The sequence below is a fragment of the Gymnodraco acuticeps genome, unplaced genomic scaffold (assembly GCF_902827175.1).
Source record: "Gymnodraco acuticeps unplaced genomic scaffold, fGymAcu1.1, whole genome shotgun sequence".
Classification (NCBI taxonomy): Eukaryota; Metazoa; Chordata; class Actinopteri; order Perciformes; family Bathydraconidae; genus Gymnodraco; species Gymnodraco acuticeps.
In genome coordinates, this window is record NW_022991628.1 from 72,061 (window position 1) to 90,837 (window position 18,777).

Consider the following 18,777-nt stretch of genomic DNA (forward strand, 5'->3'; position numbering starts at 1 on the left):
TCAAACACTTCTCTATTGAGGTTACTGTACCTTGACATGGTGCCTATGTAAAGTCTGCTATACAAAAAAGGAGTGTAGCTTGGGCAGCTTGAAGTGGTATCTCAATTTTGCATGCAGGTTATCAACCATTTGCAAAGCGAAACCAGGGAGATTGGGTGTAGAAAATGCACATCTCCAAAGAAAAAATAAACCAAATCTTCTCCAATATCCTTTATCAGAACACTTTAAACATACAGTAGTTGTTTAGAAGTAAAGAAAATAGCTATTCTGCTAATAAATATGTTAAAATCATTTGATTTAACCATGAACTAAAGTCTAACAGGGTTCCCTAGCCTCAACAAAAAAAACACTGCAGCAGGAGTTTTGTCATACTGACTGTTTTTGTATTTCCACTCTCTTTAAAACCAGTTTTTGCCTTTTTTGATCACTACGATTCGCCTTTTCTGTTGTCTACCCTCTATTTGTGTCCATTCGGTAAAAGTCAGTGAAGAAATATCCCTTTTCTTTTAATGAAATTGGCATTTTGTTAATGTAAGGCCATCCCTTCCACTTCATCTGTCATTTTCACGTATCATGAAACGTTATTGTTTACCCAAGCTAATTTATCATCTAAAAGTAGAGTCATCTCAATGTTTCTACGATTTATGTCACACCCCGAGACAAAGGTTGAAGACTGACGTTCTGTTGGAAAGCATTAAAGTTACATTTATCATACTGAAGATGCTATTGGAAATGTGGCTGGCAGGAATAATGGAGGAGGTGGTTTGTTTAGCTAGTACAAACAGTTGATGAGTAAAATTGCACGCAAGATGTAACATTTCCCCCTTCTTTATGATCACTTAGTAGTCACTCTGTGTTTTATTTGAGATTAAATATGTTTTTCGTTAGACCAAAAGTGGCTAAATTGTCTGCACAAGTTCTCCTGAGATCGTGCTGAGCAACTTGAATTTATGCAGGGAATAAATGAGAAACAGAGCGCATAAGAGGCCTGTGGCGTGAGGTTGTTTTTTAAATAAACCCTCACTCAAAATGTGTGGTGGCACACAGCACTTTGGAGCCGTGTTAGGGATTACATCTGTCAGGCTGCAATAGTCTCTACACTCTCTCTCTCTCTCTAAGTTTTGCTCTTTCTGCCAAGAAGTTATGGCGCTTGAGCACACACCAGCTCATTCACTGTGGTCGCATGAAACGGTGATCAAAGTCAGAGAATTCTGTAAAAGTGAGCAGTTTCTGACAAAGTAAACCGGAGCACTGCCAGCTCTGAATGTCCCTGCCACTGAATATCTTATTTTTGTTAGAAATACTGTGTCAGAGAATAGTATTACTATAGAAGCAGATGAAAGGAGATGTTAAAAGCAGTTTAAGAGCAGTGAGGGGAACCCAGCCCACATGACCTCAGGTTGGCTGTGTTTTTATGATTATCATAAAAGTGCCATACGCATCATATCATTTGTTTATAACATGTTCATTTATATAGTCACTGTAGCTGTCAAAGAAATGTAGCTCCCCAAAATGTACTAATTGTACATTAAGCAAATGTACTTGGTTACTTTGCACAACTGATCAGATTCAAAAAGATAAAGCTATTTTGAAAATGAAACTATTGCTGTTTTGCCATTAAATCATGGTGGACTTTATGACCACTAAACGTTGTACAAAATGACTAAATATACATCATGCTGTTAAACACTTTTTTTTTTTCGGACAAGACAAATCTGAGGGGTTGTGAAATGACATCCTATCACTTAAACAGAATTATAAAACAGAAAGACTAATTGTGTTGTAATCTTTTGCTTTGCTTTTTTGTTATCTACTAGATAACTTAAAAAGTTTAGGCCCAAATAAATGATGGCTCTTAATTCATACATGGCTCTTAAATTGCCCCCACATCTACATAGTGTTATTCCAGGGGGTGCAGGTAGGCAAATCCTTGTTTTAAGGGGTTACAAATGTGTGGGTACACACACTGCACAGTTGAATGATGCATTGTGGGTTCAAACGGACTACAATGGCAGCATTGTTCAGCATTAAACAGCACCACTGTCTTTTGAATTGTTCAAAGGCAGTACTGAACTTAAGTAGGAAAGTGAAATTGGTTTCTACCAAACTTCACAACCAGAAGAGTTTCACTACAAAAATCAACTGCAGACTTTCATTCACCAGAGTTCTGAACACAATCATGCATCTCGCCAACCAGCAGGACTTCTGAAGCCATAACAGAGTTTATTTTCTACAGACGCGTGCTTTTGTTCGTCCCAACGTTCCATAATATATTATTGCAGTTTGCATACTACGGCCTCAAAACTGCTTCCTCTGAAAACACATGGCAGTTCGCATCCTGCTGCGAGTCTCTGCTCAGCCTTTCAACAGTCTCAGAAAAAGGATACCGAGGGGGAGTCGGATGCCCGCTCACTTTTTAAAAAGCATTCCACATCGTAGTTTTTCTCAGATGTTCTCTCACAGAGCTTCCATCTTAAACATGTGGCTCAGAGGGCAATTTTGTGCCTATTTAGTTTGAGTAATCTGCGAGAGATCGTGTAGATGTCAAATGAGGCCTGCAGATCACCAGTGATTTAGGTCTTAAAATAACTAAGAGCAGATCCACAGGATAAATGATGTTACATACACACTCATGTTATCTCTCCATATGTAAGTCTTTCTCTTTTTATCTCCCTTTTCTGCCAGATTCTCTTTACTAAAATAATGTTTTTCTTGTCTATTACCAAACATCTGTTCATGACATTTCATCCTTAATCATTCCCTTGCTAACTATATAACCAGAATGTTTTCTCGATACATGACTAGGCTTGGTTTTCCAAAAAACTCTCATGCCTTCCTGTGAACACTTCACAACAAAACATGGCCAACTTTTACATCTGCACCAACTAAAGGATCTGAAACAGCCTCGACCGAAACGGAACAACCTTGTTTCTATGATGACAATCTCTCATTTGCTCCAGACCTTTAGTAATGTGAAACACAAGTTACAAAAGCAACTACAGTCATTTCAACATGATTAACGAAAATGGAGTGTTTGTTTTGAATGCAGATGTTTGTTTAGTCATTGGCATCACACAATTTAACAATGTTTTAACAGTGAACAAGAACATAATTAGAATGTTTCTGTGTTTTGGACGCATATTCTCACAAAAATAACATTTAGGGTTCTTTGCAAACCCCAGCTCTTAACAAATTAGTAATGAGCTAGCGCTTTCACTAAATGCCAAATGGATATATAGATATAACACAGTTAATTTGAGAGTAAAAACTCAAACGTATGCTCTGTGGCATGCCAGAATCGTGCATGAACTCACACATACGCCAGGCAACACAGGCTCATTCATACGGCGAACCAGCAAAACCCACTCAGAAAAGTATTCAATAACTCCACATTGGGAGAGGGAGAAGGGGGGGAAAGAGTGGAAGCCACAACTCACACAAGTCATGTTTTCCTCTGTCTCTTCATATCTTCATCCCCCCTGGGCAGTGTTGCTTTCTTTTATGTTCTTACCTCCAAAATGAAAAGGGACAGCTCCTCAATAACAATCCCGAATCATCAATAGATTCACTGCTGCTCGCTCGCTATATATATAATTTACTTTTCCCCTTTCATAAAGAAGTGAGGTATTTCTGGTCCAAATGAAAGTTTAGCCCCTGGGAAGGCATGTTAAGAGCCTGTTCCAGGTGCATAAGGAAATACTGCTGGGTTCGAATGGGGTCAGGGGGTGAGGAGTTCAACTCTTTCAATAAATCAAAACAAGCTGTTGTGACAAGGGGAGAAAAGTGCGGGATATATGAAATATGTCTTTCAAGTGCAGAGACGGAGGCCTTTGACCCGATGAGTGCAACTAAATGTATACGTTTAGGTGCCTTTCACTCGGCGGCTTAACAGTCAGTTAGTGCTGCGGAGTGGCTGACAGGTTTATCCTCCCATTTAAGAAGAGACAGAGATATACCAGATCATACATTACAGGCGCTGCTGACATGTTAACATCCCACTGGTTAAAGGTTTGTCTGGGTTGTATTTAGGGTCGTAAATATGTAAGCTAACATTACTCAGCTGAAGAGAAGCAAGATCAAGAGGAAGCTCCACGCAAGCATACTTAAGAAAAAACGGTGACAGGGGGTCAGTAAGTCAGTCTGTCACACCCCATAAAAATGTGACTGATGTTGTCATCACTACTTTCCATCTGTTGCAAATAAATGTATTTCAGAGCGGTCAAAGCAATGATGAAGAACTGTACTGTCACTGAAAGAAGGCAACACAAGTAAACTGAACATAGTGGAGCATTTAATATCAAGATATCAAAAAGAATAATATTAAAACCACTATATCATTTTTGATACATATACCTTCAATATAGTCTGCCTTTTTGTTCCAGCAATAACCATTGAATGTCTTTGATCTTGCAATGTAACAGTTTCCTGCTATATCCACATGCAGGAGGGATTCATAGGAGCACTGCATGCATGTAATCCAATGTGACTGCTGTATGTATCTCACTTATATGACTTTCTACAGCCAAGTGACTTCCTAAACTGCAGGTCCACTGCAACTCTGACTACTTTTAAATCCAGACTAAAGACTTTTCTTTTTGCCGCTGCTTTTAATTGAACTATTAATATCTTAAACTGCACTGTAACTTTTATCCATGTATTTTTTCTTTTAATGTTTCTTTTATTATCTTTTCTTTTTATTGACTGATTTTAAATGCCATTGTCTTAATGTCTTTCGTTTTTTGTAAAGCACTTTGAATTGCCTTGTGTTGAAAGCATAGGTTGAAAGCGTTGAAAGGTGCTATATAAATAAACTTGCCTTGCCTTGCCTTGCCTGCCTATGCAACCCCAACAAAATTATTTGTTTATATTCAAATATTTGCACGGTTATTGACAGATGTCTTAATTGGAAAAATGCAGGTTTCTTTGGCTGCACTGTCAACAGTAGTGTCAGTTCCTCCATTGTTTTATTTCTAAAACAGAAGCTGCTTAAGGATTGTTTTTGCCACTCGAATTCTGGGACATGTAGTATTATTAATGATTTGCTTTCTGATACGACCTGTAAACATAGGGCTAACCAAGTGTGGCGCGCTACAAATACACATAAGACCTACTCAAAAATACTGTAAGTTGTTTGTCATAGTTACAGCCATGAGATAATTGTATGTGTGTATACCCCAATTGACAGGACATTATTTGAAAAACAGTACAAATATATAATTCACATGACTCTATTTTCATCTGCCAAGTCAGGGGGAAATCTGTTTAGGTTTGGGCACAAAACCGAATAGGTTAATCTTGCAAAAAGATTATTTATCTATGGTTTAAAGGAAATATCTGAAGGAAAATGTAGGGAAGCTCTGGTGTAAACTGACAGTATGAGAAGATCAGCAAACTATTCTCCAACACAGTAAACACAAATAACTCTACAAGATGGGACTTTAAAAAAGCCTGCAGCATAAAGGTGTCATTCAAGCTTAAATCCAGGACTTTATCCAGGGTTGGCAGACGTTCCTCCCCTGCCTGCCTGCTTCCCTACCGAGTGTGTGGTAGGTCTGGTCTGGATTTTAATGGTGCTGTATGACATGTGTGTACTCATGTCAGCAACTGCCCCAAACAGTTGTAAACCGGCTGTTTACGAGGGTGAGTTTCTGTGAAAAAAAGCACCACGTTTCTGACTTTCACACCATCTGGGGAAGAAAAAAGGGGACGACCGCAGTGATGTAGTGCTTAGTGTGAAAATACACTGCAGGGATTTGAGCCAGGTATGTGTAAGGTTTGGCCAGGGGATATGAATAGGAAGGTCCATTCAATCTGTTATGTCTAAAATATTAGGTACACAGGGCTAGTTAAAGCATGGTTTATATAAAATAAATAATGCATAAAGAACACACCTTTTTAATGTGTATATTTTAAATCCCTGACTCCTCTGCTTACTAAATAAGTTTAAATGTTCTTATTCCGCACTGCCTGACAGTTTTATATAGCATTTTCATGTTGTTCCAACTCTTTATTGAAGATATGAGATGCTGAGATTGGAGGGAAATACTCCATGTTTCATATGGATGAATCATCAAGTCCAATAGAAATATTTCAGATGTCTTGCACACAGATTTTCAAAATAAACAAAGACGAAGCAATGTTTTATAATGATGACATATTGTTTTCAGCACGGGTTACCCTGTTATTAAAATTAAATATACTGTATTTATATTATTTTTTAATGGCCGATACTGGCAATGACCATTTACATTTTTAAATTGCATAAGCTCATGTGGTTCCTGGACATGGGTCACCGGTGATGACAGTATGATCCATTCCATTAAAACATAAAACACTGTGTTTTAGTGTCTTGGTTTATTTTATTGTCACATTTATGTGTTTGCAGAAAGGATCAAATTCCAAAGACGGCTCTGAACCAGAAAGCCCTTTTACTACTTTTGCCATAATTATGTCATACTCTTTCTTTAGTATTATAAATACAAACGTGGCACAGAAGGTTAACTCTTATATTGCAGTGTAGTTCTGTGTATTAGGTGACTATTCCCCCGCTTTAGTACCCACACAGCTACCCACACACTGACAAGTCAAGGTGCTCCGTGTGAGTTATGAATTCATGTCAACCTCTGTCATGAGCCGCAGTCCACGGGGCCAAGCCATCTATTTATTTCAGCATTCCCACCGCACGAAACAGCTCCCTAACCGAGCAGTATTCACTTTAGCGTGGCCCTACGAACCCAAATAGCCAAAGATCCAAAGGCAAACCTTAATTGTCTGTGAAAAGAGTCAAACATATCAAAGTACAGTAACCGTCAGAGCCTGTCAACCACCCTGGCAATTACACCACCGCAAATATTCAAATTTGTGGTTTTTTGGAGCAGGAGAATCATGATGTGCTAAGCAGCTTGGGGTTGAGGCTGAAACATAGATGCATTAGCGTTCAGCCTGGAGAAGAAACATTAGAGAAGAATTAGTAAGAGCCCTCGGCCTTCAGCTATATGTAAACACATCGTTTTATTAAAGTCAAGAGTGCCAGGCTATGGCTGATATTATAGAGGGGAATACAGGTTGAGATTGTATACATGGATTGGATTACTGTACCTATGGGGCACAACTATAACAGCTTCCATATGCCCGTATGAACATGTGGCGCTTTTTAAACATCATCATTCACATTGAGTGATGGCCGTGGAATTCAGACAAACAAATGGGAGGGAAAGACAAATTTCCAGGAGGTATTTACTTACAGTACAGTAAAATATAGTGAGGCATGACACTACCCCAAACTAAAAGCAGAGGTTTGGGTGTACACAAGAAAACTGGAAGAACTTTGGTCTTTCTGCACTTGTGGAGATGACTACAGCAAGATCCATCCAAGATACTCTTCCAAATATCCTGCAGGCCTGCTGAGACTCAAACACTTCCAGACAGAGTGTAAGAACTGGCTAACCTTATCTGTCAAAAATAAGTTTCTAGCCAGTAAGCAAGGTTTGTTGCTTCACACAAATAAGCACCACTGAAATGTTGCCAAAACTAAAAGCTGCTGTCAGAGCATTTATATTCACAAAATGTTGGATGTGGATGTCAGTGAAGGTTGAAACATCGGTTGTGTTACCCTACCGACCCCCTTTTCTGTTTAAGTTAGCACAGAAAGGCTAAGAGCTGTTCAGAAAGAACTGGTTGTGTTACATGCTTTTACAAGTTTCTTATTCCATAAATCATCTCACACGGCTCCCATAATATTAAACAGCCTACTGGGTGGTCATCATGGGTGTGCGCTACATAAACATAACATTGTTGTAAGCAGCTCTTATCAACTCACACTCTCTGTGCGTCTCTTTGTTCATGTCTCTGTGTAATGAAGATGGAAGCCTAGGCGGCACAAATCCTCTGGACAAGTGTTGAGATGAAGACAGGTCTTTGACAGAAAATGAAACGGAGAGTATGGTGTGGGCGAAGAAAGAGAGCAAGTGTGGAGGAGAGACGGAGCAAGGCAGAGAAAGATGTGTGTGTTCCTCTGGGCTGACCAGTGACCACTTGTGTTTGTTTGACTTTTTTTCCTTTCTGACCACTAACCTGACCAGACCGCTGCAAAAACAACGTTTCTCCAACAGCGAGGGCTGCCAAAATTGGTAACAGGACTCATTCTGAAGGGTTTGGATACAACCAGTAGATCTATATCTTAGAAACAGTAGGAAGTCATTGAATATTTGAATTAATTTGAAAAGCACTTAAATTGTTTCTCAAAAGCAACTGCATCTTGTAATGTGCTTTTTTCTTCTTTAGTGTGTTTACTGGTTTGGCGTCAAAGTGTAAATGCCTCTTGACAAATGACAAGTAGCTCTAGACAAAAAAAAACTTGACTTTCTACAAGGAGAGCTGTGGATTCATGGGAAGAACCCTGATAAATGTCGGTGTGCTATGAAAGAAAAGATGGAAAAGGAATCTGTGTGTCTTTTCCTTATCTGATAATTGCTCAAGATTATAGCCACAATCACAAAAAACAAGACACAGAGTAAATTAGTGGATGGCTGGCTTTTGGTGTGTGTGTGTGTGTGTGTGTGTGTGTGTGTGTGTGTGTGTGTGTGTGTGTGTGTGTGTGTGTGTGTGTGTGTGTGTGTGTGTGTGTGTGTGTGTGTGTGTGTGTGTGTGTGTGTGTGTGTTAAGCTGGAGGCACATGAAAAACCATTTACGGTTAGAAACGTTAGCTCTGGTTTGGCAGTGTGCAACTGCCTAACCATTAATGCTTTCTCCATAAACAATTTCCCAAACCCAAATATCACGAAATGATTCTTCCCCATAGACACGGATGAGAAAGAAAACAGCGCATTTATCCACTTTTCTTAACTACTGTATTACTTTTAATGCTACATGATCATGCATGCCTTCCTTTCAATTACGATTTCTGCTTCATATGAGAATAAGTTATTTAAATGGCGATCCAAATTGATGATCTATGAGCATGTTGTTTCACTGTGGTAGCAACAAATAGCTAAAGATATTTCATTGGAAAAATTATGAAGGATGCAGGATCATCATCATTTTAATGGCCATTTTGGCAAAGAAGCTTAAAGCGTTCCTGCTTATCAGATTTAAAGCTGTCGCGGTGTACTTTTTCAGACACTTACTGCCATTAATCCTGACAAACACACTTATGCTCCTCTCTTAAGTTTCCTTTGGCGAAGCACAATCTACATCCAACCAGGCAATTTGACAGGGAATAAATGACCATGTATAAACTGTTTTGCTAACTTGTTTTGGCAATACAGCTTATAATGGGGGAAAATAAAAACCCTCAACAATTTTCCACAAAGGTCATTCAGGAATCTGCAGGCCAGCCCCTGCAGGCTAATGGGATCATTACTCGGGGAAGAGAAGTATGCTATATATTTGGCTAATTCCCTTTTGAATCCAATTTAGTTTGAAATCTGGATCCATTTCAAGTAATAATAATTGTACTAAATCTCGCAGCAACACAATTTAAGTTCTCTCCAAGTTCCCGGTCACTGCAACATGTCACACTGACAAGAGAAGGAAGATAACTGGTTGTTCTGGGCTTGTACTCAACGGTAGATGAAGGATGTGGGAGCTCTTCAAAAACAGGGGGAATCCCTAATATACGAAAAAATAACCAAAAGGAAGGAAACATTTAAAAAGCCTATATTATGGCGGCGTAATCATTTAAAAGCCGACATGTTTTGAACCATGTAGGTCTTTGTCAGGGCTAATAGTTTTTATATTTCCTGCTTCGTGGTTACTTAGTCTTACATTCTGAAGCTCCTGGATTGACTTCCTGTTGTTAACATCACACTGAAAGTTGAGTAATATATGAGCCAAAAAAATACACAATGCAGGATAATAATTGCTTGATAAATCTGTCAAGAAGTCCTTTTGCGCATCTTAAAAGAAACATGAGATGATCACCGATAAGACTCCCACACCTGATGGAAACAGGGAAGTAAAGTATGCCGACATAATGGGCTTCATTGTAGTGTGTGTGTGTATGTGTATGTGTGTGTGTGTGTGTGTGTGTGTGTGTGTGTGTGTGTGTGTGTGTGTGTGTGTCCTCTGACCCCTCTAGGGATAATTAAGGACACATTTTACCCCGGTCTGCCCTGGGGGCTGAGGTGTGTGTGTGCGTGTGCGTGTGCGTGTGTGTGTGTGTGTGTGTGTGTGTGTGTGTGTGTGTGTGTGTGTGTGTGTGTGTGTGTGTGTGTGTGTGTGTGTGTGTGTGGGTGCATATGCACATGTGCATGCACCTTAATGTGCCCCATCCCGTTCCTTGTACAGGCCGACCCAACCTGCCCTCTGTATGTCGAAGAGTGCTTCTGGGCTGATTGCCCGTATCACTTTCACTCAGCGGCTCACAACCCCACACCCACACACACACCCACACCCACACACACACACACACACACACACACACACACACACACACACACACACAACACACACCTTTTTAGACCAAGCCCTTGTAAAAGCACCTCCTCTGGGACACGCCGTGAAATGTACTCCTTGTTAGGGCTTGGGTGTGTGTGTGTGTGTGTGTGTGTGTGTGTGTGTGTGTGTGTGTGTGTGTGTGTGTGTGTGTGTGTGTGTGTGTGTGTGTGTGTCTGCTTTTCCTCAGCTGTTTCCTGCCAGCTCAGAGACCAACAGACTGTGAAGGCCTCTCGCTCGCTCTGCTCAAACTTTGCTGCTTCTCTGCCTCGAAATGACCAAAGAAACGTTGAATCAGGACGTTTCTGACGATGTCATCACAAGGAAAATCTGACTGTTCAAATTGATGGCACTGAACATTGATCCTCTCTTCTCCAAACATATCCCATAATGAGCTAAATACAATTTTGGATAAACAGATTCTTTCCAAGTGAACATGCCCTTTGCTGTAAAAATGTTTTCTTAAGGCTTTTATGGTTTCAGCGATAGTAAAAATGACTTAGGTAACTTAAAAGTCAATATAGTGCCATTTATGTGAAATAGACATTCTAATTCAACCATTTTGTTGTACTATAGTTTCATAAAGTGAACATGTTGAAACCATTCTTCACATCTGATGATAGATTTATAAAAAAGGGTGACATTTGATTTGGATTTGTCTATTTTCCATTTCTTTAGTACTTTTTATGATATGAAGAAATTATTTCAGTTGTTGTTACCTACACTTTAAATTGAAGGTGTTAGAAATTCATTTTTGATGTATACTGATTTTGTACACGTTTAAAAAAGAAAGAATCACATTTTCCTGGCAAAGGTGATTATGACCACAGGAACTAAAATAAATATTTAATTAAATGATTATTTACCTGCAAATGTAACTTAAACTCAGTGTATGTATTTAGGCTTGTAACATTTGTAGTATTTCTTTTGAACATATAATTTATTTGTACTTATACACATTTGTGTTAAAAATATGTTATATTTAAAATACAGCATATATTGGGCAAAATAAAAATAAAAACTTCATCTAGACTGAAAACCAATTTGAAGAAATGATTGCAAAATAGCCCTCCATCTTCTTCTTGCCTATTAGGTCCAGGCAAAGCTTTGATTAAGAAATCAGGGGGGGAAATACGATGGTCTGCTTTAGATATACATCGTCAAATCAAGTTAAATGAGTAAGCACAGACGTACACACCCCCACACACACACACACACACACACACACACACACACACACACACACACACACACACACACACACACACACACACACACACACACACACACACACACACACACACACACACACACACACACACACACACACACACACACACACACACACACACACACACACACACACACACACTTAAGTAAAATCAAGGATAATTTAAGGTAAAACCTAATAAAGGTGTCATATATAATAACCTAATAAAAGTAAATGTAACAACTACTACAGTGCAACAAAACAGGAAGATTAAATGTGGTCTCTTAAACATAAGATCTCTAGCATCTAAAGCAATATTGGTAAATGATTTAATATCAGATTATAATATTGATATATGCTGTCTCACTGAAACTTGGTTGAGACATGAAGAATATGTCAGCATAAATGAGGCCACTCCACATCAATACTCATATTGCCCGAAGCACGGGCCGAGGAGGTGGAGTTGCAGCAATCTTTGACTCAAGTTTACTTATTACTACATTATATGTTACTTGTTAGACGCTTTTATCCAAAGCGACTTACCCCCTAATCGCACCAGGAGCGTCTGCGCTGCGGCTGCGCCGCGCTGCGACCTCCTCCTGCGTCCTAACCCACCAGGCGCGTTTCAAAACGTTGCGGAAGCGGAGCGTCTTGTGTGCAGCCTCGCAGTTGTTGGATGAACATTCCACTTTCTGCCTGCGCCGCGTCAAAAATAGGATTCATCCTATATTTTAGAAATTCCTTGCGGCGAGGAGCTTCTGGGACGCTTCGAGCCGCGGCGCAACGCGGCGCAGCGTGTCTGGTGGAATAGCACCCATTGACTAGAGTGGCCGCGATCGCTAAAAACGCCACAGCCGCAGCTGGTGCGATTAGGGTGTCTTGCCCAGGGACACAACGACATACTGACTGCAGTGGGGTTTGAACCTGTGACCCCCTGACCCCAACACCAAGGCTCTATCCACTGCGCCATACGCCTCCCTTATCAATTCTAAATCAAAATTAAATTATACCTCCTTTGAAAGCCTTGTTTTTAGTCTTACGCATCCGACCTGGAAAACTTTGCAGCCAATCTTATTTGTTACAGTGTACCGTGCACCAGGTCCTTATTCAGAATTCTTATCAGAATTCTCTGAGTTTTTATCAACTTTGGTACTTAAAACAGATAAAGTCATTATCGTAGGTGACTTTAATATTCATGTTGACGACGATAAAAATAGCCTTACTGTTGCATTTAACTCTTATTAGATTCTGTTGGTTTCTGTCAGAGTGTAAATAAACCAACCCACTGCTATAATCACACTCTCTACCTTGTTCTGACTTATGGTATTGAAAATGAGCAACTATTAGTCGAACCGCATAATCCTGCTTTATCCGACCATTTCTTAGTAACTTTTGAAGTACTGTTACTAGACTACAAAGCATTAGTCAAAAGCTCCTGCAGCAGAAACCTATCTGTTAGTGCTATAGCCACATTTAAGGAAGAGATTCCACCAATACTTAACTCGATAGCATGTCTGCATGTAGGGGAGGAAACGTATACAAAATGTACACCACCCCAAATTGATCATGTTGTTGATAGTGCTACAGATGCGCTGCGAATAAAATTAGACTCTGTTGCTCCTTTGAAAAAGAAGAAAATAAAACAACATAGATTAGCTCCATGGCACAGTGCCGAAACCCGCAAAATAAAGCAAAAGTCGAGACAACTTGAAAGGATATGGCGTTCCACTAAACTTGAAGAATCTCGTTTAATTTGGCATATTACTCTCAATGAATATAAAAAGCACTGCGTAAAGCGAGAGCAGCCTACTACTCTTCATTAATAGATGAGAATAAGAATAATGCAAGATTTCTTTTCAGCACTGTAGCCAGGCTGACAGAAAGCCACAGCTCGATTGAGCCTTCTATTCCCATAGCACTCAGTAGTAATGATTTTATGTGCTTTTTTAACGATACAATTGTTACTCTTAGAAACAAAATTAATGACCTCTTGCCTTTGACCAGTATAGTGTTATCAACAGCTCCCGGAAACGTAAGTAACGCTCTAATGTTTTATTGAGATTTTATCCAGACTTGGCTGCAGGAGTGCACAAGCGGCAGAAGACGTTCGATAATGTCCGTCAGAAACTACGGAACCTGGGGATTCGGTATGGCATGCTATTGCCGGCTCGGCTCCTGGTAACCTACAAGGACAAGTCGCACACTTTTGAGAACCCGTCTGCTGTGGAAGACTTCATCAAGCAGATTACAAGAGAGGAGGAATAGGCTGAGTAACGTAACCTGTGGCTGTGCCCGGCTAAAAGGCTAACATGTGCTAACTATGTGCAGGTATCATGACTTATTTTCTTTAAGTATATGCGGTCGGGCATCTTGGCTATGTCAGGACATGTCGAGCTACTTGAAGTTTGCAACTGATGTCTGACGGTGACCAAATGTTTTGTTTGTATGTTCTAGTGGTCACGAGGGTTTTCTATAATGTTGAGGTCAGTTACCACACATGAGTTCCACATCAGCTTCCAGTTTGTGTTCGGGCGGCAGACACCCTATCCGTTTTTAAGAGTGCGCTTAAGACCTTCCTTTTTGATAAAGCTTATAGTTAGGGCTGATTAGATTCAGCCCCTAGTTTTGCTGATATAGGCTTAGTTTGTCGGGGGACATCTTACTTCTTCCTTCTCTCTGTCTATACCTGTGTACTCTCATGTTCCGATTAACCCAGCTTCCCCAAATTTCTTTCTTTTTGGTGTCTATATACGCTGGGATCCGGAGTCATGGATGATCCTGCGGTCCTGTGTCCTGCATCGCGAGCCCTGGATCTTGAGTCGTGGCTGTGGTCCTGGATCATAGGTATTGGATGGATATCCTCGTGGATTCATCTTCCTATTATACACACATGCATTTCCAAACATTTGGACTACCTATGTTGCAAATGTATTATCTTTTCAATTTACACACGTCATCTATTGCACGTCTGTCCGTCCTGGGAGAGGGATCCCTCCTCTGTTGCTCTCCCTGAGGTTTCTCCCATTTCCCCTTTAAACTGTGGGTTTTCTCCGGAAGTTTTTCCTTGTACGATGTGAGGGTCTAAGGACAGAGGGTGTCGTATTGTCATACTGATATTCTGTACAAACTGTGAAGTCCACTGAGACAAATGTAACATTTGTGATATTGGGCTATATAAATAAACATTGATTGATTGATTGAAGTATACATTCTCTGGAATCTTCTTTGCTGTTATCTGCTCTCTTTATCCTCCCTTATCAGCCTCTTATGAGCTTACTGCATAGTTATAGAGGAATTCAAAGAATTGAACAGACATTTCTGAAAGTGTGTAAAAGAACTCAAACAGACCAGTGGTCTGTTTCTGCACAGCTATAAACTGAGCCACCGCCCTATAGACACATCCGTTTCTGTTTTATTTGGACCCAGAGCTGATAACGCTGGAGATTCATTGGTTTCGTCTGGGCTAGTTTAGTTTATTCTGCACATCAACAGAATCAACAAACAATGAGAAGTAAAACACAACAAATGGGAATTTGTTATAAAAGTAGGTAAGAAAGTGCCCTGGGGGGGAGATGTGGAATCTTAAAAGACATATCTTCGTATTTGTCCCATCCAATGAGGAAAAGTTGGATTGTGGAAATATCTTTTAATTGTATATTTAAATTATATTCTATTTTCTGAAAGGAGCTGTATTGCCTTTCAGATTACAGAGAGAAGCGAATTAACCAGTACCAACTCTGAGGCCAGCATCTCTGTTTCCGCTTTTCTAAGTTGTCTCTGTTTTCTCTTTCTCTCCATGAGTCTGTTAAGCTGCTCAGTTGTTAAGCTCTGCTTTGCAGAAGTGCTCTCCTGACAAAAAGAGGAATTTAAGCCATTTTGTTGTTGTAATCTCCTCGACTGCTTTGATGAACAGAGACAAATAAAGACCCATATGTCTCTGTCGATAGCTGAAATGTTTCTGTTTTATGCATTTTAATATTGATCACCAACCTGCTCCAAAGGCGAAGAAGAAGCTCTTGTCAGGGTGATTCTCTAGCAGTGCCTTGACCCTGTTCCCCATCCTCTCGTTCCTCTTGTAGATGAGTTCCTGTCGAAAGTAGCTGTCTATTTCCTGGGCGGTCACCTGCTCGCTGAGTGGCAGTGTCACATTGTTGAAGTTAGGGACCTACAGGGTACAGAGAGGATGGTTCAGGTTAAGCCGAGAAGGTTAAAAGGGGAAGGGGGAGAGGAGATTCCTTTAGTTTTGTCTTTCATTCGAAGAAAAATACATTCTAAAAATACATTAATCAAAAATGTGTATTTGAACTGAAGGTGCACCGGGATTGTTAGGAGGGTGAATGGGTAAATAATGGAGAGAAAGACATGGCAAGTAGGAACAGAAGAACCAAATTGGCGATGTATAGAGAGGCTGGGTGTAGGAGGAGGTGTGGGGGATGAAGGGTCGGTCAGAGGGTTGAGGGGTGAAAGTAAAGGGTCAAAGGTCGTGTCACTGGGACACTCCAAAGGGTCAAAGGGTCAAAATGACTCTTAGTTTATTAATTAGGGAGAAATAATTTAAAGTCCACTGCTACATCACACAAGATGAAGTAAGACTGACCTGTGAGGTGTCGTGATTGAAGATGATGGAGTTGAGGTCTCCACAGTTGTAGTGTCTGATGAGGTCTTCGGTGGTGTAGGGGACCTGAAGGCTTCCGGCCCTCAAAGACTCCTGCTGTAGTAACGTCTGGTTCAGGGCAAAGATCACCTACAAGGAGACAATAGGAACCAGTTATTTATCCATTTATTATAACCATGACGGGAGACCCAAAGGCTCTCCGGCCTCACAAACTTCCTTTTAGTTTTTGCATTAGCAAAAGTTGTGCATAGGACCTGTTGGACATAGGCACAAACCTTCCATTTTAAAATAGCCAAGCTTTCATCAAAAGCAACCACATTTATAAATCACTCAACCCATTTTTTTCAGGCTGTTAAATGATAGTGTACGATTGAGGAAGAATAGACATTTTTGTCCGATCAAATAATTACATCACGGCAGTTTAATGGTACTTGACTAAGGTGATAAGCTGTTCATCCTTCCTAAACTAAGGCAGGACTATTTGCAGTGAAACATTTAATACAGACTTAGTAAATATTGGATACATTTTAGACCTGATTAAAACGCTGGACAAACATTTTGGAAATTAAAGTCAAAGGAACTAATTCTGAGGTGATCATCAATGCTGGTACACAATTTCAGGATATATCCAATAATTGAAGAGACATTTCACTCAAAGTCACAAATGTATCAGAGGATAACCAAAGACTGTAGGGTTTTTCATGTTGGGACCAACTCTTCAAAATGTCTTCTCACTCTGATCAATAGCTATTGAGATATTTCAGTCGGGGCTAAAGTGATATTGCCAAAAAAACAACATTGCCATCGCTTGAGTCACGCTGTTATCATAGCTAAAATGTGTACGTACATCTCAGACATGTTATTATCACAGTTTTAAAAGTAAACCAAAGCCCAAACAGGAAGTTAACCAGGTAAAATATTTGCTAAACTAACCACTACAGCAATGGAGACAGTTTAAGGCTTTCCTGCCAAAAACCCTCTACGCTCTGCTGCAGAGGGATTCAGCCTATTGTGCGAGCGTGAAATCGGCCAGTGTTTGGTGTGAGGGCCCCGGTGAGCCTGCCGCCTGTGATCAGCACCGCGAGGACACACATTATGCATACATGCACACAAACACACATGAACACACTCATTGAAGGCTTCTACACACAGCGAAGCCTGAGACAGAAACCACCGCCACTCACCTCAGCACATGCCCCGCCTCTGATCCCTCCACCACACACCCATCCACCCACACACACACGCACGCACACGCACACCTTTCACCCTGCAAGCCATTGATGTCGAGTCCCTTAAAAGAGGAATGTTTGTATGGCTTATTTGTTCCTCTATGGGAGCTATCAGTCAAAGTGAAGATGTGTTTTGTCAGCTGTGGAACTATGTTAATGTGTCTACAGTATGTTTGACAATTCAGTGTGCATCTGTGTACGTATTCCTCAATGTGTGTGTGTGTGTTCTCTCAGATCTTTGTCAAATGAATTCTGTATTGATATGCATACCCGTACACCAACCAGGCCAACCCAAGCGGCTGTTTTTCTTTTTTCCATGTTCTGTTTTTTCTAAGGTGCTCTGATGACACTATTCTCCCTCGGCTGGCCCATTGTGGGAGCCTGGGTGAGGCAGAGGAGAGGAGGAGAGGAGGGCAGCCTGGAGCAGATGCCTTCTTGTCAGGGGACAAAGGACCCCTCCGTCACCCTCTCTTCTCCTCTACCCTGCGCTCCCTCCAGCTTTCATCGGCCGCGCATCAAAGTAGCGCTCTGCATATGAAAAGGACCCCGTCTTTATGCCACGCAAATTAGCCTATCGCCGCCCCTCCCCGACTCATTTCACAAAAAACACCCTCACATCTGTGCCACGTCCGTGAAGGAAGGCCCTCATCTGCAGGGTCTCCCCTTTTTTTCTCAGCTCTCTTCTCCTCTTTCTCCGCTCGCCGTGCCTTTCAGCCCCTTAAATTATGGCTGTAAAGGGAGGAGGAGGGGAAGAGAGAGGGGGAGGATCAGTAAAAAAGTTTTTTTTTTAAATAAGGGAGGGGGGGAAGGTTAAAGGATGGGAATATAGAAATAAATAAAACACAAGCAAGAAAGTTAGGAAGGATACAGGAGCGGTGAGGAGGAGTGAAAGAAAGAAAGCCTTAATGAATGATTTATTTCTTTGCGCTGTGATCCTCCTCTTCTGTTAGTGCACTGTGGGTCAGCGGGTGCATTTTCCCACTCGGTCCCTTTCATCAGGTCCCCCTGTTTCTTCTGCTTCTCCTCCACGGCTTGCCCCCTTCAAACCGCCCCCCCTCCAGCACGCACACACAGACACACCCCTTGCTGATATCAAAGCAAGCGGAGCCAATGAAAGTCAATAATTGTCCTTTGTCATGGAAATGTCCCCCCTTGTTGAGATGGAGTGGGGTGGGTGTGTGCATCCAGAGCAAACATCATCACAGTCGGATTCCCACATGTGGAGATCTGGAGTGTTCGGCGGTTCGGTTGAAGAAATGCTCGCGCTCTCAAGTGTGTTGGCTTAGCTG

The 18,777-nt window shown here is 40.9% G+C and overlaps 1 protein-coding gene across 1 annotated transcript in view; it reads right to left on the reverse strand.

The window, feature by feature from the left end:
• Nucleotides 1-18,777, reverse strand: part of trabd2a (TraB domain containing 2A) — an 81,002-nt gene that overhangs the window by 24,722 nt on the left and 37,503 nt on the right. The window contains exons 3-4 of the mRNA XM_034198177.1: nt 16,242-16,388; nt 15,635-15,809 (exon numbers count right to left, since the gene is read on the reverse strand). Of these exons, the coding sequence (XP_034054068.1) occupies nt 15,635-15,809; nt 16,242-16,388 (322 nt within the window). The remainder of the gene's footprint in view (nt 1-15,634; nt 15,810-16,241; nt 16,389-18,777) is intronic.